The 27886-nt window shown below is 44.7% G+C and overlaps 1 protein-coding gene and 1 long non-coding RNA gene across 6 annotated transcripts in view; one reads left to right on the top strand and one right to left on the bottom strand.

Annotated features, from left to right (window-relative positions):
* Positions 1–27886, top strand: part of DNAJB6 (DnaJ heat shock protein family (Hsp40) member B6) — a 126272-nt gene that overhangs the window by 40460 nt on the left and 57926 nt on the right. The window contains exons 9-10 of one of the 5 annotated variants that reach the window (XM_042044320.1): positions 8611–8817; positions 21261–21727. In XM_042044320.1, coding sequence (XP_041900254.1) covers positions 8611–8817; positions 21261–21355 — 302 coding nt within the window. In that variant the 3' untranslated portion in view covers positions 21356–21727. Of the gene's footprint in view, positions 1–8610; positions 18304–20453; positions 20480–21260; positions 21728–27886 lie in introns of those variants that run through there. The other 4 variants (XM_042044323.1, XM_042044322.1, XR_006018688.1 and 1 more) reach the window with 4 other exon arrangements.
* LOC121671968 lies at positions 1831–4961 on the bottom strand. The gene is made up of 2 exons (XR_006018689.1): positions 4791–4961; positions 1831–2018 (listed from the first exon to the last, which is right to left on the bottom strand). It is a non-coding gene; the product is annotated as an uncharacterized LOC121671968 (long non-coding RNA).

The following is a 27886-nucleotide window of genomic DNA, read 5'->3' as shown; positions in this document are numbered from 1 at the left end:
TGGAAAAATATGTAACACAGCTGTATAATTTGCAAATTAGGGCTTGCTCAGAACTGTTCTGGAGATGCTCTGTTAGTGAGGGCCACTAATGGGAATATAAGATGACATCTTGATACTTTAACTCCTCAGTTTTTAAAAGTTATAAAGAGCCATTTGTTGCAAAAGTAGAAGAGCACTTTTCCTCTGCTTTTGCTGTCTGAAGAGCTTTTTAATTAGAAGCCAATTTTGCTTGACCTGGTGGTGGTAACTCCTAGAAGGGCTGAAGGCAAGAAGCAAAGTTTTGTCTTTGAGAGCAGTGACTGGCACTGGGAGGTTCTGGAGAACAACTGTGAGAGGTGTGAAAGTCCATGGGGCTCTGCTCAGGTACAAGAAGAGAGGAAACACTGATGGGAGGCACCTCGTGTCTGGAGGATCTGGCAGGGCTGCATGTAGTTGCACTGTGGAATTTTTATTTCTTTGTTTTCCTCTAGTAGTGAGTATTAAGTTTCATTATAAGGGCTGGTTCCTTTTTTTTTTCCTCAGGATTTTGGTTTGCACTTCAAATACAATTTCAAAGTGAAACTTGGGCTGAGAGGCTTCTTCATGGTAGAGATGAAACCCACGGAGATTTCTGTCTGAGGTTGAAATATAGTTGAGATGAAAAACCCCGCTTTGTTTCAAGGACAATTTGAGTTGGAAGGGACCTTAAAGTTCAGCCAGTTCCAATGCCCCAGCCATGAGCAGGGACACCTTCAACTAGACTGGGTTGCTTCAAGCCCCATCCAACCTGGCCTTGAATACTTCCAGGGATGGGGCAGCCACAGCTTCTCTGGCCAATCTGTGCCAGGGCCTCACCACCCCCACAGTAAAGATTTCTTCCAAATATTTAATCTAAACCTGCCCCCTTTCAATGTTTTAAAGCCATTCCCCCTTGTCCTATCACGACCTGCCCTTGTAAGTATCAAACCAAATCAAGTAATTTGATGTCAGTGATACCATTTTGGGAGGAAGAGGAGCCATCCAAGAGACAGAGATGGGTACAGTGCTCTGAGCTCCATCTCAGCTACATGTTGTGTGAGGTGTGTTGGAGAGAGAAGCTCCAAGAGTAAGAGCCCCTGGTACAGATTGTTAGGGGGGGTGTGGTCACTTCAATGTAGAGCTGTGCAATGAGACTTGCAGGAAACTGAGGTAGACCTCTGACGTGACCCTGAAAGTGTAGAAAATATCATCTTTCAAGTAATCTTGATTGCTGTTTAAAAATCAAATCCATTTGGTCAAACTTTGAGCTTGAAATCTTGCTAATTTGTATTTATATATGTCAAGCTGTGAAGCTCATTCCTCATTCTTTGCTTCCTTTTAAAATTCATGCAGAAATGAATAAAAGGCCCTTGCTAGATAAAGTCTTTTAAAAATAAAATTCACTTTGAGCTGCAGCATGCAAATTGGGTCATCTCTCTGCTTGCTGGAAACGTGAGGATTCATGTTACCTCCTGCCATTTGCATTTCCAACATCCCAGATCTTTAAGATAAGAGCAACTGGCATAATCCATATGGATGCCCTGGTGTGCTTTAACAGAAGGAAAATAGCTGCAGAAACCTGGATGTGCTCAGCCTGTGCCTTCTCTCTTGCTTCACATATAATGTAGGACCATTCATTGGACTTTAAGAGGTTCTGATGAGGAAGTTTTGGCAGGGAGGAGGTAACTCCAGGCTCTCCCAGCAGCTCCCTCTCTCTAGGCCAGGCTCCAGAGCTTGATCTGGTCCACCAGGAGTGGCCGTGGCCATTGATCCCTGATAGCTGCCATGGGGAACAGCATGATCACATTTCCCTTCAAAGCAGTGCCATTATGGTTAGTGTGTGTTGAAAACTCACTTTATTTTACCAATTTGTTCCAGACTGGGGGATCTTTGTGGCGAAATGATGCCTTGAGTTGCTTGTGATGTGCTGGGAATGCAGGATTCATGTTGATAAATGCTGGGCTGAACGCAGGATATAATGGGGTTCTTGGGCGTGGATGGGGGTGGTAGGTAAAATCCACCTAAAAAAAATTGAAAATCAAAAATTTGAACTTTCTAAGAGAGCTGCTGCAGGGCAAGGAGGGTGAGCAAACCCAGCATGGGGCTTTCCCTGCTCTGGTCTGCGCTGCAGGGGTACAGCTGGGCAGGAACAGAGTGAGCTGGCACTGGAGCAGATGAATACGAGGGCAAAAATAAAAGGAGCCAGAAGGGCAGAGGGTTGCTCTGTGCATTGAGCAGAAAGGATTGAGCCCTGCCCTTTCCCGGACACTGGGCGTGCCTCTCCAGGGACAGAAATAACACTGCAAGGAGTGTTCCATCAGTCTGTCCTTTTTCCCAAATCCCACAGCCTTGTTTTTTCCATCACTTCCCAGGACTTTGCCACTACCTCCCCTGCTGTGTCCTGCCACTTCTGGATTTTTGTGGGGCCGCGCCCCCCCCCCGCAGGAAATGCCTGGCTTGCATGGCAGGCGAGACAGTAGTTCTGGCCCTGGCCTGGGAAAGCCCACCCCAGATCCCCTAATTACAAACTTAATATGAGTTTTTGGGTTGAAGCAGGGAGACATAACACACACCGAGTGCAGTGCCATTGGTGCTGACAGAGCTGAGCTGTCAGAGCCAGTGCAGGACGTGAGATGGGGAGAGGAGGGGGTGGGACATGGGAGCAGGTTTCTCCAGGGCATGGATTGGGAGCTGCTGGCATCTTCAGTTTCTACCCAGCTGGGCACTCCAGGCACCACTTTGGATAAATATTTCCTTGAATTTTGTAGGACAGGAGTCTCAGACAGACACCAGGAAACCCTGAATCACCTTGTGTTCTCCATAACACCAAGTGCATTTGCTCTGGAAGGAATTATTGCCAATAATTGGTGAAAGACACTGATCTGTATGAGCTGACTCAAAACCTCATTGTTTGTCCTGTGCTTTGGCTGATAAACGTCACTGTTGAAATAAACTCCCTTTACAGTTTACAAAAGCCACAGTGCAGATGGGGCAGCTGCTCCGGCATTCCCTGGATAGTTTCTGAGTGATTTCAGGCTCCTTCAGCTTTCAAAACTATGTGCATCTTTTTAATCAGAGGATTTTAAAATGGCTGCTTTTTCTTGTAAGCATCACATCAAATAGAAAGAGAGATTTTTAAGGGCTGTCACTGTCAAACTCAGAGATGTTTTCCAAAGAGGACTTGATGCAAATTTTGGTTTCTATTGAGTCTGACAAACCCAAGAGAGCACAGGCTTTCTGAAAGAGGGTTTTGTAACTCCTGCTCTTAAGCGTCACAGTGTTAGTGTTTCCTGGCATTTAGAAACAAGTTTAAGAACAATTAATCAGAAGAACTTGCTCAACATAGCCTCTAGTAATGGTGAGGGAGTATTTTCTTGGCTGAGCATGTTGTCTACAGTTTCAGGAGAGGTGAGGGGTGTGTACGTGCACGTGGTTTTGGAAAATACCCTGGGCTGGGTGTTTTATAATGAGCATCCATCATTTCCAACAGGAATTAAAAGAAACTGATGATTTCGCAACTTTCTGAAAACAACTTTTAAGGTGTGGTCCCCCAAATTAGACGACTTCTGTATTTATTAGTAGAGTCACTTGGTCTCCTGATGTTTTCTCTGTGCTGTAATACATTAGATATGAAGCTTTCATGACAAGAAACGAAAGATTTAGTTAACCTCTGGGATTTTTCCAGCCCGGGGTAATCTGGGCCTGTAGACAGATCTGTTAGATGAGTTCTCAGATTGAACTGGTTCCTGTAAAGTGTAAGATTTCCCAGCAACTGTTGGACTTCACACTAGGAAGAACTCTGGGAACTTCTGCTAAGGTAAATATTAACACCAGAGGTGCTGTAACAATTGAAAAGTTTATCAGTAGAAAAAATCTTATCAACAGGTTACAAAGATCATAGTGCAATCAATTCCAGATAAATGTATTTAAATGGGGATTTTTTTCTTTCACTTTTGATTGCTCCTTGCGCCGCAGTTCAACTCTCCGTGGCAGCAGCAGATGTAGTTGAGTCATCAGAAACTCCAGTGCCCTCCATAGTCACAGAGTAAATTCCAAACCCTTGTAATAAGAGGGGGGAAAAAATCAAGAAAAGCTTTTTTCCCGCTTTCTGCACTCTTTGTGTTGTCAGTGTGCATCAGGGAACGCCTTAGGTGAACCTTGGACTTCCAGGTGAAGCAGCAATATGATGCCCTGCTCTGAGTTTACACTGCCCCTTAATTTTAGTCTTGAAGTATCAGAAAGACACTTTGCAGACCATCCTCCAAGGAAGATTTGAATGGAGGAAGCTTCCTGCAAGCCGTCTTTGAATAACTGGGTGGCAGAAGCTTAGCCCGGAGCTGTCGTGTCATTAGATACAGCCAGATGTCCCTCACCAGGTGCATCTCCCGATGCTGGTTACGGGACCAGGGGCTCTGTTGTGTCTGTGGCCTTCGGGGAAGTGTTCCTTTGGACTGAACAAACTGGTGCACCTGCTTTTTATTTCCTAATACAGGGGAACCCCCCGATTCTATGTATGTAAATTCTAGGTGTGTAGGAATACAGCAGGCAGCAGTAGGGCTGCCGTGCGGGAAATGAGCTGGTAAATGCAAATCAGCGGCTCCACATCCTCAGGATGTTTACCCTGGTTTGCTCGGCATAGTTCTGTCATTACCGTCTTGCCATTAATTACTGCTGATTCCTGGTAGGATTTCAGTTAAATTCCTGGACATACACGGATATTACTTAGATGTAACACTAAATAATAATGCTAGCCCGTGCAGGACTGCTTTGGTGTGAAGTGCTCCGTGACTTACCTGTTCCAGCTCACCTGGAATGTCTCTGCCGGTGTTTTTATTCCCAGGAGCACGCACAGACTCTTTGGGGTAGCTGGTGGCTCCCCTAAGCCCGCACTTAGTCCAAGTTGGCGAGAGCCGCGTAAAATCGCCGTGTTACCGCCCCAGCCCGGGCCGGCAGCGGCTGCTCCGCTAGCGATACCTCGCGACAGGCAATATTGCCCTCTACTGGTTTGCTACAACTCCAAGGATCCCTGTTTTCCACTTCCACGCAGCACCGCTTCGCTATGAGAAGTCATTTTCCAGCCCTTCTTGCTTGGAGCAGAAGGCAGCTTTTAGCCCCAATACAGTTTTTTAGGATGCTACAGCTCGTGTTTGATTTTTTTTCTTCCCCGGAAGCTTCTGTTCATTTCGGAGAACCTGGTGCACCAGAAAACCAAATCTTAATTACTGTTTTTAAATGTTACTAGTAATGCCATAATTTTCAGAACTAACCCTTAGAAACATAGCTTCTCCAAACTGGTTCTGCAAGTGAAATAACTGCAAGGTTTTTAATTATTATTTGCATTAGTAGAATAAGATCTTTTGCTTAACACCGTAACCTGGATGCTGATTCCAGCTGCCCTCCGTAATTTGCCCCTTCTCTGCCCCAGCTGGGGTGGCTGCACGATGAGCTGGCTCCAGGCCCCGAGCTGGGTTAAAAATAAGCTGGCAAAAAGAGTTATTTTTAACCCAGGTCAGTCCCTGCTTGGAGTCACAGCACGGCTGCCCAGGCTCTCATGTGGGTGTGCTGGTGTGGAGGCGCAGGGGAGGGCAAGAAGGAGGCGTTGGGGGAACTGAGATCTGTTTAAAGCCTGAGCACTCCTGGAAGGTGCTTCTTGGGTGGATATTCGTGCTCGGAACTCAGGTATTCCACACCCACCCCCCATCCCCAATACCAGCTGTCTTCCTAAAAGCCATTTCTAGGGCAAACATCACAGCTGACAAAGCTCTAGCAGAATTTAAGCACTTTTTGGTGGAGATGTCCTTTGTGGCTCACTTTTCCCAGAGTAAATTCTATTCAAGTTTTCTATTTGCAGTGGTATAGTCTGGCTCGAATGTTTCAAATATGTAGAGCAGGAGAGAATAGTTCATGCAAATCACACTTTGGTTTTACTGTGCCAGGTGTGCTAAAGGTGGATGATCAGAGGAAGATCTGACAGCTCATGCCATGCATAACACTGGAGTCAATTCAGTACTTAAATCACAGCTGACTTGATGTTACACCATTTAACTAATTTGTAGTGCCATCCTGCTCTCCCACAACTCATAAGGGGGAAATGTTTGGACAATTTTTTGGGGTCCATTTGTTGAACTAAAATTTGTCTCTGCTTTGGGGAGATAGAAGAGTGAAAGACTCTGTTGCATGATCAAGATGGATTTAATCCTTTCAAATACTTAAAGGGAGCTAATAAGAAAGATAGAGACAGACCTTTTAGTAGGGCCTGTAGGGGTAAGGGTTTTAAACTGAAGGAGGGTTGACTTCAATACAACGATGAAAGGTTGACAGTGAGGGTGGTGAAACACTGGCACAGGTTGCCCAGGGAGTTGGTAGGTGCCTCATCCCTGGAAACATTCAAGGTCAGGTTGGATGGGGCCCTGAGCAACCTGATCTAGTTGTCCTAGATGTCCCTGCTCATTACAGGAGGGTTGGGCCAGATGAGCTTTAAAGGTTCCTTCCAGCTGCAGTGTTCTATGATTCCAAAGGCGTGCCCGTTCCCTGAGCCCAGTACTGAGGAGTTGTGTGAGTGTGCCTGATTGGGATGTCTCTGTATGCACAAACACACCCAGAGCTTCAAAAATGGCCTCAGCATGTTTTCCATTCCTGCATCTATTTGCAAATATAAATTTCAAACATACATTAAGCAAGACTTCACACATGAAAAAGAAGTCTTTGTGCACTTTGTGTTTCCATGGGAGAGGAGGGATCTCTTATTTCTGGTGCACTGTAATTTGTTAGGAAGTGAACTCTCTTGACTGGTTATGTGCTTTTTTTTCTTAGTCTTGACACTTTACAGGCTTACCTTCATAGACCTGGTATTATCAGCCTGATACATGCTTCAGTGCTGTTTGTATAGTGTATAAAATCCTGTAGCCTCTTGTGGGTAATGATATCAATTCTGCATTTGGCATTCCCTGAGCTTTTCCTTGCCCTCCTCTTGTAGCTGAAGTGTTGGTACCCCATGTGAGGGGAAAAAAGCTGTCCTGCCAGCCCTCTCCTAGTGCAAGGAGAACCACACACCCAGGGTTTTACACTGGTGTGATGCAGGCAGGCAGAGACTAAATGCAGGAATCCTTGTCTTGCCATCACTCGTGTTTTTGTGGCGTTTGCTTGTGCCTTTGGAAGTGTGGGGGACTCCAGGGTACAAAAGCAGGAGCATTCAGGTGGGGATGGGCATTTAACCACTTGGGAAGGAGTGTCCTCTACTAACACCCAAGCACAGCCCGTCGGGTGCTCAGGCAGATGATGTGAGGCACATCCTGGAGTTGTCCTCTGCTGCAGGGCCTCGGGTGCTGCACTGCACTGTGAAATGACTTTTTAAACATACCTTGCCTCCTTTTCCTCATGCTCTCAGAAGCATCTCCCCGTGTATGATTACAAGGTAAAGACAACGCAGCCCGTTGTGTTTGGAAGTGGTGATGTGGGGCACACACAAAGTGGGGATTCCTGCTCTGTCCTGTGTTGCGTACATGGTGCCTTTTTCATCTTCAAAGCATTTTCCAGCCATGAACTAAGAGCACATGCATTAGCTGAGAGCACACACCCCTCCCTGAGCAGCTGATGCCGGGCACATCCCGGGAAAAACTTCCAGAATGTGACACACTACTTTTGATGAAAATAAAATGATGCCATATTTCATCAGCTCTATTAAAAGTACTTAAGTAATTGAACTAATGAAACTTTAAGAAGCCTTTAAGAGACAAATGTGGTACACACCTTTATTCCCACTCTTTTCCCCCTGCCCCCCTTATTTTCCCTGTTGAACATCTTTTGCTGACTTTTTGGGATCTGTTTGTTTTTCAATGTGTGGTTTTGCGGAGTTTTTTGTGTGTTATGGTAGTTGATTTCTCTGCTTTGCAGCACTGGTACTGTTACAGTTTCTGCAGCAAAGGAAAGGGTCATCTGCAAAACAGCATGAGTGTGACGGGACTACCTCATCTTTCATACCAGTTTTTGCAAACACTGGGTCTTATTTCCATTGTATTCATTGGTCTGTGCTGCGTGTGCCTGCCTTGCCTCTGGACTGTGTTTACCTCTCGCAGCTTCAACACGCTTTCTCGTGTTCATGTGGTCCATCACACATCTCCACCATCCTTCCAGCTGTGATATCCAACATCCGTCCCCTCTGAACTCATGTTGGCTTAATTCTTCTCCCATCAGCCCTGTAGCCAGCTTGGGTATTTATCTCTCCTTTCCCTTGAACTTTCCCTTGAGCAGGACAATCCAGGTGAGGTGGAATGTGATGATATGCTCTGCACAGGACAGAAATCCTGTCCAGGGCCATGTGCTCAGCTCCCTCACCCTGCCTTTTGGGAAAAAGGGTACAGTGGCCCATGAGTCATCACATCTAGTGGACTTTTTTGGGTGGCTTCAGTGTAGTGACAGGCCACTGATGGAGCTCTCTGCTCCAGACACTCCCCAATCCGTGGATACACAGGACTGTCTGTGGCCAGCCACAGCCAAGACACTAGTTTTGTGACCCCTAATGTCCAGCCCATTTCTGAGGGCTTTTTTTCCAGGCTGAATTTATGCATTTTGGGTGCAGCTTACTTTTCTTGCATTTTTTTTTGCTTTTTGCAGGGCAGGCAGATGAAGAAGCCTTTGCCGAGGAGTGCAGACGGAGAGGACAACACGCGCTGCCTTCCCAGCCGACCAACCTTCGCCTGCTGAAGCCTCACAAGTCTGCCAGCTCCCCCCGCCTTGCCTGCCATTACAGTAGTGATGAGGTGGAAGAACAAGATAGAAGCCGGGTTACGAGCAGCTTCGAGGCCCCTTTTTATTTATCAGGTGTGCACAAGCATGTTGATGAGAAATGTGCAGAGAAGGACCCATCACATAGTCAAAAGCCAAACCCAAAAAGCCAAGCAAAAAGTTGGTGCTGTGTGTTGACTTAATGTTAGTTCCCTGGTAGATAATAAACAGCAGCTTGCTTGCCTTCATCCTGCTTTAGCTCTGATCTTCCATTTAGCCTAGATTCACTAATGCCCTGGGATATTTAAGGATCCAGGGCAAATACTCTTGTGCTGCTGAAGTGCCTCTGCTCTTTGTTGTTAAAAGTGAAGGCATTTTAGAGGTTAACTCCTCACAATACTTTGCACATTCATTTGCTGAAATTGTGCTTGGTTTCCTTGTCCAAGGAGAAGTTCAGCAAGCTGATGCTATTTCTGGAAGCTGCAATTTTAGGCAACTAAATCCTAATAGAGGAGGCTGAGACTGTTCAGGCAAACGTGGCAATTGTTTGGGTTATTTTGGGAAGTAATTAGTCCTTTGATATATTTCCAGTCTGTAATTTTTGGCAATGTAGTCCAGAGGCTATCTTGGACAACAAAGTCCTCATAACTGCTTGATTTAATTGCAACCTGTGGTCAAAGATCATCCAGGACTGTGAGGACAGGTTTTTCTGATACATGAAAGATGCCTTTCTACTTGGATGCCCAAACCAAGGACTCTTCTAAGTAGTGTGAAATCAGATGAAGTGCTGGCATGTGTGAGCCTATGAGGCTTCTCAGGGTAAACACAGCACATGAAAAATATGCACTGTACCCCAAAACAGGTGCTCATGTATTCCCAGTGCTGTACCAACTTCCACCATGTTTATGAGCCTTTAAACCTAACACTGTCTTTTGTATGGAAGACCTAAAGATATTATGAGGGATGACAGATTGAAAAAAATAGAATAATTTAGATTAACATCTTCCTCATCAGTTGCTGGAAGCTTTGTGTCTTAAAGGTGACCAAGTTGATCTTTTCTTTAAAAAAAAAAGAAAAAAGTTACAGAGATATTCAGAATATAACCTCTGAGCTGATGTCCTGAAGCTTCCCATGCAAGAGCTACAGGTTTGGTCTCCCATGTCTGTGGCTGGCAAAACAAAATCTTGTCTCTACCTTTGGAGCATGAGGGTCTCTTCAATCACAATATTTTGCAATGGATTCCAAGGAGCAGCTGAGTTTGACACACACTGTGCAATTTTTAAGATTACTTAGGACTTTTTGCTGTGAATTTATTTATGCTCCAAGACGCACAAGTTTGTAATTAAAATTAATTTCCAGAAGTATTAGTGCAATCACAAAATGCTCTCTTCTACCAGTAGATTGTGAGTTGCCAAAAAAAGACTCAGGGTGAAAACTTGATTGCAGTAAGACTAAGATTTTACTGTTGCTTTAAATATTTTGCCTACCGTTCCTCTGATGGACAGGGCTGCTGAAGGACTGGTCGAGTCAGTCATAAAAACCTACGTGAGTGTCTTAATCCCTCCCTGGGAAGTTTGTGCACGAGCCCTGGCCAGTAATGCCATTCCCCTTCATGGGTGTTCACCTCTGCTGACTGCCTTGCCCAGCAAGAAGCTTCACCAGCACAGCTCTGTAATTACAGAGACCACTTTACTTGCTTGGCTTCTCATCGATCACTGCCGTGCTTACACGGGCCGGCGTTGGGAGACAATAGCATCATTTCTGCCTTGCTCCAAAGCCCTCTCAACTCACTGGGAAATAGTTAAGTTCAATGGCCTCAAACCAGCTGCAGTTCCACCTTGAATCAGACATTTTTGCCACCACCAGTGTGGAGCCCTTGGCAGTGGGACCATACAGCTGTTTTAGATGTTGTCCCAGTTGGACCATCTCAAGCAAACCCTCAGTCATTAATGATTCACCTGCAGTGAGGTGGTTTTCTTTTCCCAGCTCTAAGATTGGGAATGTTTGAATTTTGATTTGTAAGTCCATAGGAAATTTAAATGAAGGAGAAGGGGATAGGTTTCATCGTGTCTATGTGCCTCTGAAAGTGGCATCTCTCTAGTGCCAAGAGGAAAGGCTGGCCAACTCCTTTAGACTGGCAATATCCAGAGGTGAGATGAATCCTCTCCTTAGTCGGGATTGCCAATCATCACAGGGGGTATTTAACAAAAAAATGACAGTTCAATTTAATTGTCCATCTTCTGGACACTTTGTGTTGTAGTGGAAATTGCTCTGGAAACTGTTCCTGGTTTCATAATGGACTTTTAGGATAAAAGTTCACCTCTTGTGCTCTGAAATCACTGCATATCTCAAACAGTTCTCTAGCTCCAAAGAAGGAATTTTTGAAATAAAAATTCAGATACTGCAAGTGAATGCTCCCTGATAGTGTGATACATGACTGACTGGTGGGATCTGAGCTGTGTCAAAGTGGTGTTAATGGCAGCAGAGACCTGGGGATGGCAGTTGTTAATGCCAGAGGTAGTGGTAACTACCCCTTAAAAACTACTGCTTTGGATTTCAGAGTTTTGACCTTTATCCAGCAAGAATGATTGAAATGTTTAATTGTTAAAATAGTGAAAAAAAAATGATATAAATTTCATTATTTGGAAGATAATATTGCAAGGTTTGCTCTTCCTTTTCAAAGAAATAGCTTGCATTAACCTACAACTTACAACATTAATAATTCATTTTTTGCTGCATTTTCATCTGCTGGCATTTGTGAAGAGGAAGCCACTTTAAAAGAACTAGCTTAACTAATCTTGATCCTTTCCTGGCATGGATTCCTCTGCTGGAAAGTTGAGCTGTTTGTACTTCATTTTGTCTTTAATTCAGTCTCTGTTATTTTTACCAACATGCAGTTTCCTGAGTTACACTTTACTAACTAGTAACAGTGATGTGCTTTGTTATTCCAACTAATTACTTTATAATTCCATCACAAACTTTGTTTTGCACATGTAATGGAAAGAGAAAGGAAAGCAAAGCCACTGTTTTTTGTGGAAATTTAATACATGAGGAATGCTGGAGGTGTGAAAATGGAGTTCCCCGTCCCTTTGCTCCACGTCCCCTGGCTGTAACTGTGCAAGTGGGATGGGGTAAGAGCTGTACCCTTCTGGGGCAGGGGCTGAGAGGGCTGGCTGGTGGATTTGGAGACCGGCTGGTTGCTCCCAGGCTTAGCCCAGAGCTGCCTTCACGCATGGTGTTTTGGCTGCTGGTATGAAATCATCCTGTTACCCATCAGAGACAGCTGGGCTGTGTGTGGAAGGGCTTCCGTGGCTGCACAGCCTTGCAAGCTTTTGCTTGCCATTGGGAGTGAAACCTTGGAAATCTATTCAGTGCTGGTGTGACCCTAATTAACAGCAGGCAAACAGTTGTATCTGGGTTGGTATATTCTTGTGGCAATTCTAGGCAGAATTGGTAATGAAACCAGCATGGTGAGCAAGCATGAAGGAAGGCCCCTGCAAGTTGCTAAAGCTTTTCAGTCCCCTAAAACATCAAAGTTGGGATTACATCACTGGGTCAGCCAGTGAAACTGGAGAACTCACCCTTTGGATTTAACAGTGTGGATAATTAAATAGTGGAACAGCATACATAGATGGGGTGGGATGTTTTGTCACCCCAGCTCTTGGCTAAAGGCTCCCTCTCCACAATGCTCCATGGGACAGGCAGGAGCTGTGGATGAGGAGAGGGAATTAGTAGGTCAGGTTGTGCTATGTGCTGGGCAGTGGCTCAGGCTGAAAGGAGGAGATGTGAAAGTGTAAAGCTGTAATTGCAAATTGAGTCACACATGAAATTATACTGAAGCTGTGATCTGGGGTGAATTTTTACAATGGTATATGTGAATGTGGTCAGTCTAAAATAACAGAGGGTGGCTGCGACTCAGAAGTAAGATAGCTGCCTTTGAAATAGCAGTTTATTGTTTTGACTAGAGAGACGTTTCTAAGAGCAGAAAATTAGAAAGAGTACTACAGAACCCTGCTTGAAAGTGCCTCACTGCCCTTTTAAAGCTCTGTGTGGGTGTTGGGGCCATGGCTGCTTCCATGCTTTGAAGGAGGACCACGATCTTAGCAAAAAGTTGGTAGATCTTGGAGAACATTTTCTCTGAGACTTGAGCAAAAAGTGTGAATCCCTCCCACCTCCAACCTCAATGTTTTACTCTGAAAGTAGAAGGAGGCTTCTCCAAGTCTTCACCTTAGCAGATTTTTATAAAAATCATGGCCTTTATTGCTCATTGATGTGGGTCAAGCAGCAGCAATGTCATGTGTTAATTGTCAGCTGTGACTGAACACCTTGTTTCCTTCTGCTGACTCCTACGCTCCTCTGTGCTGGCAGAAGGAAGGTGGAGCAGACCTGTGGCTGCTCTCTGCATCCTGGTAGAGCAGGCAGATATCAGGCAGGACAGGAAAAAGTAGGATATCAGGAATGTGTTGGAGAGGAGTGTCTTCCCCAGGACACCTGTGCCTTTGGATCAGCCGCCCGATGTGCACACCTCCCTTGCAGTTGCCACCCAAGAATGTGACGAGTTTCACAGTCAGTGACTGAACAAACTCGTGACTTTGGGAGGTGCAGATGGCAGGGAAGTAGAAAGCCAGAAGGAAAGTCAATCTGGGATACGGCAGAGAACCTTCCCAGTTTGTTTGGGTCCTTGCGGAGTGATGGTTGAAGGAGTTGCACCTAAGTGTTTTTGGAAGTTGTTTTCAGCCTTCAACAGCTTTATGAAAGCTGGAGTAGTGTCTGTGCTCCTTACGGCTCTTCTAGAAGTAGAAGAGAAGGGGATGAAATGGAAAGAGTGGGTTAGCTGATGCAGTTTGTTTAAGACAAGAATTATCCACGTAGTAAAGCAGGTGTAATTACAAATGATGTGGATTCTTGCCTCACCCATGTCTGCTCCTGGCAGCTGACAAAAGCAAGAAATACCAAGTTAGGGAGATTTCTATCTGCATTTGAGTGAATCTGTTTTCCAAACGTCACAGCTTGGAGAAGCTCTTGGCACCCTGTTCTCCCTCTGCCCCATGAGGCATTTCTAGAGTTTGGGTGGCTAAAGATTGCTGCTAAGGGTGGAAATTTGAACAGCCCTTCTCCAAGGCCAGCACTGTTTGGCTGAAGCCAGTTCAGCCTGGCACTTACTATGGGAAGTTTCTATGGACACTTTGGGATGCAGGCAACTCGCCAGGACACAGACTCACTGCAGAGTGATCAGTCATGGGGCTGCTGCTTTCTAATTCAGATTTTGTTGTCTCATGACTTTGGGGCTAGTCTCGTAACAAAGGCAGCTAAATATACTTTTAATTAGTGCTGGTTGAAGTATTTGACTGAAATACGCACTGAAGGGTTACATCTTTAGTGTGCAATTCTTATTTATGATAGGAGCTGCTTCACTTGCTTGGATCAGGTTTTTGGCTGTTATCACCCAGCATAGCATCGCCGAAGCAACAAACTGGCAAAGTTTGACCTATCCTTTCTTCTTAGGTGGGGGTAGAAAAGGAAATGGCAGACAGTGAAATTATTTATCATAGCAGGCTCAAAACAGAAAAGACCTGGCAGTTTTCTCTTGAGGAATACTCTGTGTTTGTGTGTTATCTCCTACTTTGGGCAATCTCTTTCTGTGTGTCACTGATAACGCTTGAAAGATTTCCACTTTTCAGCCTTATCATTCCAGAGGCTGGTAGGAGACCACGTTGTCAAATGCCTAAATATCTTCATACCACAATATTTTAACATTTGAGTTGTTTCATTTATAAGACAATGAATTATGTGGCATTCACTTGAAGTCATAATTTACATTGACTCAGTATTTTTAAGGAACAGTTGCTAGAATTGTTTTCAAAATCTCAAGCATTTGAAGAAAATGGACTATTGCAAAAAAAAAATTACAATATAAAATAGCACAATCAAATGCTATCATGCCTGGATGTGGAAACCTTTTAGAAATACTGACACTGTTTTGAGAATGAAAAATTAAAAAAATTATGAAGTTAATACCTGCTAGGGTTTAATGATCCTTTCCCAAATATCTGTGTTATTGTTTCATAGTTACTACATGAACTAGTTCTGATCAGCTGATATGATGCTGTTTTTCCCTCCCATAAAGGGAGGAATTCTTTGAATAACACCCTCCAGATGACTGATTCTCAGGACTCAGCACGTCTCTTCTGCCTCCATTGACCTCTGTGAGAAAGCAGGGAGATGCTTGAGCCCTTCAGGGATGGGTGCCTTACTCAGTGACTTGAATGCAAAGGGATCCTATTTTTGGTGATGTATAGGTAACCTGGAAGGAAACTTCCTGGATGGAGTTCTCAGTGAGGAGATGTTCATACAGTGACTCCAGGGACAGGAGTATAGCTCAGGGGGTCACAGAGTGCAGGGAAAACCCAGCGTCATCTGCAATTCTGCTAAGCACTGCCAGTTTCTCTCTTCCTTGAACAGGAAAATGGTTTCCACTCTAACTTTGTGCAGGCTGATCATTCATGGCAGAGTTTCTAAATAAATATCCTGCCTCTTGACTCAGATGATTGCAAAAGATGATGTCATGCTGTGGATACAGCACAGGAGCTACAGTGATAACCTAGAGCAGTTTCCCTTTGCTACAAGGGAGTGTATTTCCTCTAAGCTTTTGATAAAGTCTCAAATGGTTTTAGCTGAAAGACTTACCTCGTGGTTCTCCCCAAGTAAACTGAAGAACTGCAGCTCTGCTGTGGGCACATCTCTAGCTGTGCTTGGTAGGAGCTCTGGTGAGGAGCAAACTGCAGCCACAGTGTGGCTTTGTACTCCCCCGGCCTCCCATCACTTCCTTTTCCCATATTAATTTTGCTATTGATACTGAATTGGTGGAGAACCAGGTGCATTGGTGAAACAGCTTCCTTGGGGCCATCCCTGCCTGCCTGCTGACAGAACAGGGGAAAAAAAGAGATTTCCATACAGGCAGAGCTGTGCCTTTCGAGGGCCATTCCTCTGACTCCCAGCCCTGCCTCTCAGCTGGATTGCAGGGGCTGCTCTGCTCTGTGCTGGCCCTGGTCACTGGACTGTGCTGATTCCCAGTGACAGAGCACCACTGAGCTAAAAGATCCCTCCAGCTGTCTCAAAACATCACAGAATGATTGTCTGAGGGAAATGTTTACTGGCTCTCAGTTTAGATTTATGAGTGCACCTGGGTAGATGTGGTGGTTCACACAGTTCACTGCCCTTGCAAGTCTGCCAGCAAGTTGGATTTTACTGCAAGTTTGGATGGAAAGGAGGGATGCAGAGCAAGAACTGTTTTTCACACATCTCTGTGGGGATAATAAACCATTGGAATGATGATCACATGGCTGGAAGCTTGTGCCTACTGAACCTGTAGCAAATAATTGTTGCTTGAACTCAGTGCTTTCATGCACCATTGGGGCTGCAGCCGAATATAACCTGTGGTGCATAGTTAAGCTTGAGCAGGCTGATGACCAGCATATAAAATATATATTGGTAAACACTGAGCACCTTCTTATTTACTCAGGATTCTTGGCATTCCCTAGCCTTAAAATGGAAATGCAAATATCATGGTAACTCTGACTACTGTGAGCAGGAAATGCCAGTACTTAAATTGCTCCTGCTGTATAAGTCTTATTTATTGCTTCCGTTTTGAAAATTATTCCAGTTTTGCATGTGCTCTAATTTTGAAGCTTTTCCTGAATGGCTTTGAAGTATTTTGAAAGTTCTCCAGATCTTTTCAAACTTCAAAGATTGCTAGTATTTTCTTTCTATGTAAGGGATGTAGTAGAATGGGGGATATGTAGAAATGGCAATTTAAAAAAACCCCAACACATTAGGAAGCCAGACCTTTTTTATAATAGTCTTTAAACCATTCAGAGAACATGTGCTTTTGCTAGAGAGAAAAGTCCATGAATGCTGTGAAAAGTGTTTTACAAGCCATGTTTCCTCAGGATACAAAGAAGGCAGCAAGAGGAGGAAGCAGAAGCAGAGAGAGGAACTGAAGAAGAAGAAGTCAACCAAAGGGAGTTACTAAAATGGACTTCTCTGCTATGCCAATACCTTTATAATAATGACAACTTCATGTTACCTTTGAGCACAACTCTTTTGTGTATATTTTTTGGTTGTTCACACTGCTACCAAGGAAGTGACTCATGTTTAAAACTGTACTAAAATTGCACTATGTTATTCCTTTTAGTTTCACGGAGTGGCTTTCTTGCCCGTTCAGGTTAGGGAATTCGGACGAGGCTGGTTGTGGTTAGGAGTGTGTTACATTTGAAGATTGGAAAGCATTACAGAATTTCTTACCTCTTCCTTCCCTGGGACTAAAACGACTCTAGTCTAGTGTTTGTTATTTGTCTTGTAGGATATAAAAGGCAAATGCCTGTTTGTTTGATCACTGGCATCAACATCAGGCCCGTTGAAAGAAGAGTCTGTTCACTCATGTCATTGGGAATGGGATGGAGACATGAGCTCTTTTAGGGTAATTTATGCAAGATTAATAAGTGACTTTTATGGTTGGGGGTTTTTTGTGGTTTTTTTTTTCTTTTCCTTCTTTTTTTAATTTTTTTTTTCCCAGAGTGGGCAGTTCTGCCCCTGCTATTAAAATGTTCCCTCATATTAAATTGTATCTTGAAGTTATATCCTCTGATTTTAAGAAATGTAGTGTAATTATGGTCTCCTGTAAGCACTCCTACTGATTTCTTTAGGCTTAGTTGACTCCTGATGAATCATTTAGTGAAATCATTCCTTATTTTAAAAGTTTATTTCAGAACCTAGAGACAAATGATCCACATGCTACTTTAAAACTGCTCTTTGTTTCTGCTGAGTAGCTTTTAGATTACAAACATTTTTTCAGCATTGTTTTAGATTTTATCAGCTTGTTTCTGCAAAGAACTTATACCTTTATGTATGAAAGCATTTTGTGTCCGTTTTATTGCAGGATTAATTTTTTTTTTTAGCTGGAAAAGATGTCTTAGATTTAAAAGAAATACATATTTTCTGGCAAGATGACTTCCTTGCTTCCCATACTTGTCTCATGTGCATGATACATTGCTTCTCTTAACCTTTTAGTGTGTACAGAGCCCCTCTGTTGCCTTAAGCATCTACCTGCATGTTTCTTGTCAGTGTGTTGTCTCCTTTTTTTAACCTCCAGGTAGGAGTTAGCAGCTTATGGTTTTGTTTTGTTCCTTTTGTTTTCCTCTTCCCAATATGTTGTTGATGTAACAACCTTAAACCTGGCAATATTGAAAGTCCACAGTTCCTGGAGAAACTCACTCATCCTAATGTTTCAAAGATGTAGGAATGCACTTAATGGTGTAAGAGAGGAGCTAAACAGAGAAGCCAAGTCTGCATTCTAGCATGGTTTGATATAACAAATTCTGGTGTCTCTGGTATCTGAATGGTTTAGCTTCAATTACCCAATGTAACCCTCTGCAAGCACATAACCATTTATGAACTCTGTTAGGGTCTGTAAATTACGGTTAAGATCAAATAAGGACTGAGTACTGGTTTTCTGTCACTTAAGTACCACTTTTTTTTTTGTGCAGTGTTACTAATATTTAAAAATAAAGAAAATCTGCCTTTGTACTTTGTCCTCTTGCACTGTACTGTAGACTGGCATCAGTTGTCTGTGGTTCAGTTCCATTAAAGTTCAGGCTGTACACACAGCGGGGAGAGTCCTCATTCACACAACGCCCACAAGCATTCCAGGTAATTCCTTTTGTTAAATCCATGAGTAAGTCAATACAGTCCCTGTGTCAAATGGCTGATACTGGAAAATGAGGGTTCTTTCTGGCTGGAAACATCACTGTGAGGAGAGTATACTTCAAGCAGAGCTTGCACATTTGCCATGCAAGGAATATTCATCTTGGATAATGCATGACATTGAACTGCATCCCGGTTAGGTCGCTTTCCATACTCTAGGAGGAATGCCCCCCATACATATGTCAGTTTAAAGCTGTTACTGCTTATTATTTGCTGGGGACTTAGTGCATGCTTTGGAAAAGCAGCAGAGGTGGAGGAGGGGAGTGGTGACACCAGCACAGGGCTGGTCTCCCCAGGGCTGTCCCTGTGCTGTGAGCAGCCTCAAGTAATGGGACAGAGTGGCTCCAGATCAGGAATGTGCCTTGAAGAGTTAGAGCAGACAGGGATTTGGTACATAAATATCTCCTTGACTCAATCCCTGTGTTAGGCTTGATGGAGGTGGGTAGAGCATTAATTAGGAGAGCTGCAGGCAGGCTCTAAATTAGTGAGGAAAAGCCTGTCTCAACAAAGGCATCCTTATCCCACTGGAAGGGTGCTGCCGTGCTTGCAGGTGGTCTCCTACACCTGGTGCCTTCCACTGGGAGAATCTCCTGGGAAACAGAGTCCCCAGAGGAGGGAACCATGAGCGTCATCTCTCCCGTAACTACCTAAAATCTGTCTGAGCTTGCCCAGAAATTAAGAGATGTGAGCTCATGGCCATTGAGCCTAATTCCTTCTTTCTCAGCCTTATTATTTCTGGATTTTAGCTGAAGGGGAACTGCTTAAGTGTAGCATGGCTGTAGCACTGTGTTTACGTGGCTGTGCTGCTTCCAGGACAGCCTGGACCTGGTGCTGTGTGCTGTAGGAGCAAGCACATTGTTCTGTATCCCAGTGCATCCATCTGCCACAGGTGAAGGCTGCCTGATGATGTGGGCACTTAAATATGTGTTGGGGTAGGAAAAAATGCAGGTGGGTGTGAGACACCACAACTGATAACAAATTATGCTGGCCCAAGAGTGGCTGTGAATAAATGTATTGTGAAAGTTGGGAAATGATTCCTGCCCATCCCACAATACTCCTGTGGAAGAGCTGAGAACAGAAACAGAACTAGTTTAAGTACGGGGCCTGATGTGATTCATAAAATGTATTGCAAAATGATTCTTTATTGAGCAGATACCTGGGCTCCAAGACCCAAAATGTATCCCATAAGAAAATAAATTTACTAGGGTAGATAACAGTTGAGTAACAGGAAGGATACACTGAAAGGTATCCCTTAAAAAGATACATTGAAAAACCCCAATTTTAAGATAGAGGGGACGCAATTGCAAACAAACACAATGCTGACAGATGAGTGTTCTGGCTCCTAACTTGGAAGCTACCACTATGAAAATGGTTTAAATTCGGTTATTTTTCCACACCTTTCAGGGATGTGCATGGTCTGCTCTTCAAACCAAGATTTGGCAAGGCTTTGATCTGAAATAAATGATCTCAGAGTGTGTAGGTGTCACAATGATAAAAAAGTATTTTTCAAGTTTTTGCCCAGTCTCTGCTCCGTGCTGGTGCCACCTTCATGAGCAGCTTGCAGACCTGTACATCCTGCTCCTAGAGGTAACACAAAGCTCTGTTTTCTTCTGTCAGCTTGGCTGCCTTTACAGATACTTCCTTTTCCCCAAAATTTCAAATTATCTCAGGAGCCTTTGTATATATTTCCTGAAATAACACACAGAAAAATGCTTCTTTTGATGAGTCAAATATCTAGAAATTGTGCAGTAATCATTAGGGAAGCACTAAGCTGCCTGTTTTCCCAGCCATATCTGAAATGTGTGACTCATGCCCACTTGTTCTTTAGGAATGTTCCCAGCCATGTGCCACCAAACTGGTGCCTATCAAGTGGTGGGATTAGCCTGTTACTATATCAAATGTCATTGCTTTATTTTACCTGTAAAGAATTCTATTAATTTCCGTATTTCCCCTTTTGTTTTTTGTGCCAGTTGCACAAGATTCCCTGGATGCATAGGTTAGTCTTTCCTGCATTTCAGATCTTGGTTATCTTTCTTTTGTGCAGTTCTGCTCCTTTATGCCCAAACTGAGTTCACATTTTAGTGCTCTCTCACCTTTCCTTGCCCAGGGAGCACCTTGGTGCCCTGTAACTCACATATTGATTGGAGGGTGGGGTGGTACATTTGCCCTGATTAGCTATATTTAATTCTTTTCTTTCCAAGTGGGAAGCTGGTCTTAAGAGACTTTTTATCACTCTTTGCAACACTCTTCTCATTGCTACCTGTTGGACCAAAAACTCTAGGCAAGGCAATTTTCCTCCCCATTGATGAGAATTAAAGGAGGGCATTTAAAGCCACATACAGATCTCAGTAAATGTTCATATTTGGAACTACGATCGATTCACCTGCCTTGTGTCAGCACACTTTGTCTCTTCACAAGCTCTTCTAGCCAAAAAGGATTAGGTGGGGTGTTAGGAAGTGTCAGATTTGTTAAGTACCTTGTTGGTGCTCTCTTAGCCACCAGCTGTTAACTCCTGACAGCGGGAGAAGCACTTACAAAGTGTCTGAGCTGATGTGAGATGGCATTTCCAAGCATGGGGTAGGTTACCTCACTGCTCTCATCATGACAAGACAAAACTGACCATGTCATTTGGCGTATCTTGAACTACAGTCTCAAGTACTCCAGACTTTCCTCCTGCCTCTTTGTCACTGCAAAACCAGACCAAGAAGTAAGAAGTGAGTGTGAGAGGGAGATGAAAACACTTATGCTGATAATGAGTCTGAATGCTTTGGTTTCAGGGAAACGCCTCAATATCTGCCTGGAAGCAATCACGGATTTTCCAGGATGTCTTCAAGGAGGGAATGGGACCTCACTGCACTGGCTGGATGTCTAATTGCATCTCTCAGTGTCTGTTTCCATTGGCACGCACATGCACCTTTCTACTGAAATAGCAGATGTCATTTTTTCCATCCCTTGTTTGGGAAGTGCTCATCCTTTGGTCAATGCAGAGCAGTTTTCTTGTTCTTTAGGCTGCTGGTGGTTGAAATTTAATGAAGTCTTATGTGGCAGGTGTTATTTTTACATTATTTCGATGTTAGAGATTGCAGCTGGGAAAATTTATTCTAACTTAAAAAACAAAACTTATTTCCAGACTTTTAAGAAGAAAGCCGAGATGGCAAAATCATGAATCACACCAAAGCTTTTATGCACATACACCCCTTAAATATCTTAGGGTTAAACCTATAAAATATGTGTTTATGCTTGATTTTTTGAGTCCAGATGTGTGGCATTTTTGGATGGTTTAATATGTTAAGCTGAGCAGTGCTATTGCATATTGCTATGTCAGACCAGGAGATGGTTTGCAGCCTCTTTAACAGACTGCACACTCAGAGCCAAGGAAGGGAAGGAGCACTAAACAAACACTTCCCACGGTACCTGGAAGGGACATTCACCACAGGTGGTTGACTTGATCTTAGCAGCAGACACAAGCTGCAAACTGCCATACTGGTACGCTGTGACAGCACGGGTTTCACAGCTGCGGGATCCGAGGGAGGAGGTACCCGCACTGGAGCCTTCCCTGGGCTGTGAGTCACGCTTTGTACCCATGAAAAGGATTTGTCAGCTGCCTGGCCCACTGTCCTGTCTTTGATAGTGACTAATGGTGGCTGCCTAGGGGAAAGCACACGAACAGGCTAAGCGTGTTTTACCTCACCAAAGTGTTTTCCCAGCTGTGGCACTTTGGGGGTCAGAGGCTCCTGGATCCAGCAATGGCCTTTTTGTTACCCAGTATTTTTTTCCCATTGACTTGTTAACCTAGAAAGCTGCTCAATACCTATTGTCCTATGACAAGGCATCCCTCATGTGACTCCACTGGGTAATGAGATAGGTGCTGTGCTTTAAAACTCCCTCCTACACCTTTCTTTGGTTTCCTCCCCTCTTCCATCACAGCATTGAAAGAGACACTGTCCAGCATGTCCTCACTCACCTTTTCCATGGCATTCATGATTTTACATACCTCACTCATGCCAGAGTTTGATTAACCCTTTTATGGCTCAAGAGGTTCAGCACATTGAGTCGTTCCTCGCAGAAAAACCTTTCCTACCTTTGGTCACCCTCTCAGGTTGGGAAAGATGATTAAACAGTGGCTCAGCTCCATAAATTGTGCTGACCACCTGGACAAGCATGAGAAGCATGCTATCAGCTTGCTAATACTCCACTGACAGGAAGAGAAGCGGGCCATGCCTGGGACACGGGAAGGGCAGACCTGGGGCCTGGCTCTGCTGCCCTCAGTCTCACCAGGCTCTCACAGGCTCTGGGGTGCGAACGCATGAGCTCACGGCAGTGATGGTATCTCCAGAGCGTGGTCCCACACACCTTCCCTCCCCCTCAGCCGAAATCACGTCATGGGACATTCAGCATTTGGGATGTGCTCCTCCTGACTCAGGCTCAGCTCCTGCCGCCACTCGTTGCTCCTCCAAGCATTCGCTGTCTGTGCCCCTGCTCAGCTGGCAGCACCCAGGCTGGGAGTGTGTGGCCACTGCCCGCTCCCACAGAAAGCTGGCACTGGCTGAAAGGTCCGTGCCAGCCAGGGAGATGGGTCCAGTAACCTTGGGAAGGCACCATGCTCCTGGTGGGACACATCCCTGCAGGCAATGCCTGGAGATGGGGGCAGTGTCACTCCACGTGTCCCCGATTTCTGCAGCACCGCCCGTGGCAGCGCAACAGCTTTTCCACTGCCAACCCCTTCTTGTTCAATATGCAGAAGATATTTCCCATCTGTAGCAATCTGGGCTGTGACTTTCCCTATTCCCCTCAGCATCTTTTGTGCAGGGACAGCTGAATGCAAGCGTTCACTTACTGGGTTTTTGGGTCATCCGCGTCATCTGGGAAATCTTAAATGTCTGGGGAAATAGTTATGAGGAAACGTCAGTGATGGGAGGATCCAGAGAGATGGGAGGGTGCAGGACAGCAAACAGTGATTCCTTAAGTGCAAAGTCAAAACCAGCTCATTGATCTGAGCCCCCAAAAGGTTGTGTCAGGGCCTGTCAAAGCTCAGAGTGTGTCTGGCTCTGCAGTTCTGGGTCAGATCCAGCTCCACTGTAAATGCGAATTTGCCCAATATGTTCTTGCCCTGAGTGCAGACACAGACTCGGGTGATGGGTAACCCCTGCCTGCTGTGCCTCTCCTCCAGCAGACAGCCCTGCTGGGGTGTACAGGGAGGAGGTGTTTGGGTGCATCTGAGCCCCTTTTTTTTCTCAGCAGGATTCAGGTTTGGTGGTGGCATTTTCTTTAATCAACAAAATTACTTCCCTTGGGACCACAGATTTTTCTATCATGATTTCTTAGGAAAATATTATTCAGCTCATGTAATGCAAGTCTGAGGTTGCATTATGAGCTGGATGTGATAGAACACGATGGTAATGAGTCACCTCATATCATGTTTTATTGTGATGTGTCAGCTGAGAAACTAGAGAACTATAGGTGTTTCCACCAGCCCAATCATGAAACAACCACTGGTTCATGTGAGATTAGTAAGTTTTTCCTAGGTTAAGTTAGCAGATAGGTTTAGGTCTGTCATTTAACAATGTTTTTTTTTAAGTTCCTAACAATGAGCTGCCTCAGAATGTATTTTCCACCCAGAAAAGTCATCAGTCTCTTGCTTGCAAGGGTTAAACTTGCTCAGAAACTCCAGTCATCAGGACAAGACTGTCTCTCTTGGCAGAGGGGAAAGGTTCTGAGACGGCCTTTATTTTAGGACTACCTTTTGCTGGCATTGACTAGAAGTGGGTGATGATGCCACCACCTGTTGCTGCTGAGAACTGAGATGATGAAGGTATGATTTGGAAAGCCAAGAGGTTACAGAACAGACCAGACAGCACAGGCCTTGTTCTTCTCAGTTTAATCCAGACAGTGACAGCTGCCTGCTCACAGGCAGAAGTTTTCAAGGTAGGCTTTGTATTTCTGTCCCTGCTGGCTCTGATGCTGGTGGTCATTCACAAGGACATTCCTTCAGGACACTGCAGAAGCTTGAGTATGAAATCATGTCTGTGGGATGTGGATGGTGGAAGTGGTGGAAACCAATGGGTCTTGGTCCTTCTCCACCACTGGTCTGGTGAGACCTTCAGCCAGGTCCTTTGCTTCCTGCTGAAATGCTCATGGATTTGCCAAGGCTGCACAAGCCTCTCAGCTGGGCAGTCTGGAAGTATCTGGTGGTAGTGGAAAAGTTGTTTTTGTAGAAGTGTAGGTAAATGTTGAGAGTAAGGATGTGTATGTTCAGCTCTTCTTCTTGTGCTATTATTTTGACTACTAGTGGACTCAGTGGAGGGGGTCTGTAGTTTCCAGCCCCTCATACAGGGGACAGATTTGTGGTAAGCAGAGGTGCATCCTCTCCCACAGCCCTGTGCCTTCTCCTGACCACAGCTCTTCTGCAGTCCCCATCCCTTTAGCCCTGCGTCCTTCTGCAGAAGAAAACATCAATTCAGTGAAATGCTCTGGGTCTTTTGCTGTGTCAATAAACAGAGGCCAGGGCAGGACCTTTCCCTTCATTTTTGTACAATGGTTTGAACTGCCCTTCTCAAAGTGTTGGTCTCACACCATTAACCCCTTGCAGCCCTGGTTTGAGGAGAAGGGGCTGTAAACGCTTCAGAGGAGACATCCAGGGAGGGAAGCTGAATAATGGAAATGTTAACAGACCTTTCATTACACACCCAATAGATCATTACTTAATTTCTTTGCTTTTGTCTCCTGTTTTTATGGTCTTTTTTTTCCTTGATCAATAGCATTCTTCCTACTCAGTGAACAATCTTGATACTGTTTTTATGGCGTGAAAATTACTGTTGCTTTGACTGGCTCCTATTACCAGGTGACACTGCTTGGCAGAAAACAATGAATCTTCCTATTATTTGGAAAATAAATGTGATTTATGGGAGCAGCAATTGATAGTGGTCTGTGTTTTGCCATCAGCATGCTTGCTTTCCTGAAATAAGCCTTTTACCTTTGGAGCATGAAGGCTGTTTGTCTAGTACTGCAGACCAATTTATTATATATATTTTTTTAACCTCAGCTTTCATTAGGAATTTTTTAAAAGATGTTGATAAGGAAAGCATCTGTTGTTGTTTTAAGGGTTTGGTGCCTACACAGGAAGCAGTGGTGTAGGTGTGAAGTTAAGCAGGCTGGCAGGGAAGGACACGTTGTGGGTGCTGGAGATGGTGGAAGGAGGAGGAGAAAGGGTAAAGCTGACCTGAGCACCTGCTCTCGCTTCCCTTCACTCATGGTAAAGTTGATGGTCACCACTGAGGATTTACTATTAAAATCCCACAATATTGGTAACAAAAAGATGGACCAATGTAGCTGCAGGGAAGCAGAACCTCTTCCCCTGAGAGCTGTGCAAGACATTACCCAGAGATGTCTGGGGAGGCCCGTGAGGCTGTTCCTGTTTTTCTTTCATTCTTGCTCTTTTGCAGCAACCTCTGCTGACAACTTCTTGGCCTTGGCTGTCCTGGGCCAGCTCTCCCACAGCCAGAACAGAAGTGGCCCTGCTCCCACTAATGCCCATGCTGAAAGTGTCTTGTGCTTCTTGAAGAACAAATAAATAAAGGTCTCACCTTTTTAGGAACACTTCTTTTTTTGCCTTTCTTAGGGCAAAGGAACTAAGAAATCCCCTGCATTGCTTTGGATTTTTTTAAAACTTAAAAATAGACATGCTGTGGTGGGTTGACCCTGGCTGGATGCCAGGCACCCACAAAAGCCACCCAATTCCCTCCACAGCTGGACAGGGGAGAGAAAATATAAGGAAGGGTTCATGAGTTGAGATAAGGGCAGGGAGAGATCACACACAGATTAGCAGCCAGGCAAAACAGGCTTGACTTGAGGATGTTAATTGAATTTACCAATCAGAATCAGAGCAGGATAATGAGAAGTAAACCAAATCTTAAAAACACCTGCCCCCTTCCTCCTTTAACCCACCCCTCTGCCCCTGCTCCTTCTTCCTGGGCTCTCTCTCCCCCTGCCAGATCTCGGGAGATGGGGAATGGGGGTTACAGTCACTTCATCCACATTGTTTCTGCTGCTCCTCAGGGAGAGGGGTTCTTCCCCTGCTCCAGCGTGGGGTCCCTCCCATGGGAGGCAGTTTTCCATTAACTGCTCCAATGTGGGTCACTCTTCCATGGGGTCAGTCCTTCAGGCACAGCCTGCACCAGTGTGGGTCCCCCACAAGGTCACAAGTCCTACCAGGAAACCTCTCCAGCATGGGCTCCTCTCTGCACAGGTCTGCAGGTCCCTGCCATGAGCCTGCTCCAGCACAGGTTTTCCATGGATTCCACAGCCTTCTTTTCAGGCATGGGGACCTCCTCCTGGATCTCTACACCCACATGGAGCTCCATGGGCTGCAGGGGCACAGCTGCCTCACCATGGCTGCAGAGGAACCTCAGCTTCAGCGCCTGGAGCACCTCCTGCCCCTCCTTCTCCACTGACCTTGGTGTCTGCAGAGTTGTTCTTCTTAAATATTCTCACCCTGCTCTCCCCTGGCCATTATTGCATCTGCCCAATAACTTTTGTTTCCTTCTAAAATATGTTATCCCAGAGGTATTACTGTCATTCCTGATTGGCCCAGCCCTGGCCAGTGGCATGTCCATCCTGGAACCATCTGGCATTGGCTCTGCTGGACACAGGGGAAGCTTCCAGCAGCTTCTTACAGAAGCCCTTCCTGTAGGGTGGGAATTTTCAGCTCTTAGGAATCAACTGATCAGTCAACGAGTTCTGTCCTACAGTGCACTGCATAAGGGGCCACATTTTTTTTTGCAAAATTTCTGGTAAGAAAGCTCCACATCCAAAGAGGTTCATCTGCACATTTGCCCAGGAAAGGCTGAACACTGAACATATGCCTATTACTGCTGCACAAAGGACCAGTGACACAGGAACCAAATTATTTCCCTGTACAGAACTGAGCTGCTCAGAAAAACAGTTAATCAAGATATTATCATTAAGGTATTTTGACAAAGATGAATGTTCCCTGAGGAAGCAGCTACATCAGACAGGAAGAATTTGACCATTAATTTTAAGAAGTCAATTTTCTGTCAGGTAAAGTTGTATTTTGAAGCTTTTATTACTCCTTCCTGCCAGGCTGCTTGCTCTGCTTTGGGGCTAATTTCTGGTCAAGCTGAAGTGAATACCTGAAAGTGTTTTTCAGAAAGTATTTCACAGAAATAAATATTCAAGCATACACATCCAAATGTATATGGACATTAAGCATCTTTTGGGATGTTTTTACCTACTTTTATTAGGCCAAGAGGATGGATACTGTCCTAGCAGCTAAGAAGCTGAAGGAAACTGGAACTGCCTTTATCAGTCTTAAAGCAATGGAATCTGCAGTTTCCTGAATGTCTTTGGGCAGAGCCTTTATTTTTCAGACCTCTGAGTTTATGTT

The sequence above is a fragment of the Corvus kubaryi genome, unplaced genomic scaffold, assembly GCF_017639235.1.
Source record: "Corvus kubaryi isolate FWS band 111438036 unplaced genomic scaffold, C.kubaryi_AGA036_p1.0 37398, whole genome shotgun sequence".
NCBI classification, from domain to species: domain Eukaryota; kingdom Metazoa; phylum Chordata; class Aves; order Passeriformes; family Corvidae; genus Corvus; species Corvus kubaryi.
This window is presented reverse-complemented; position numbering and strand designations above follow the sequence as displayed.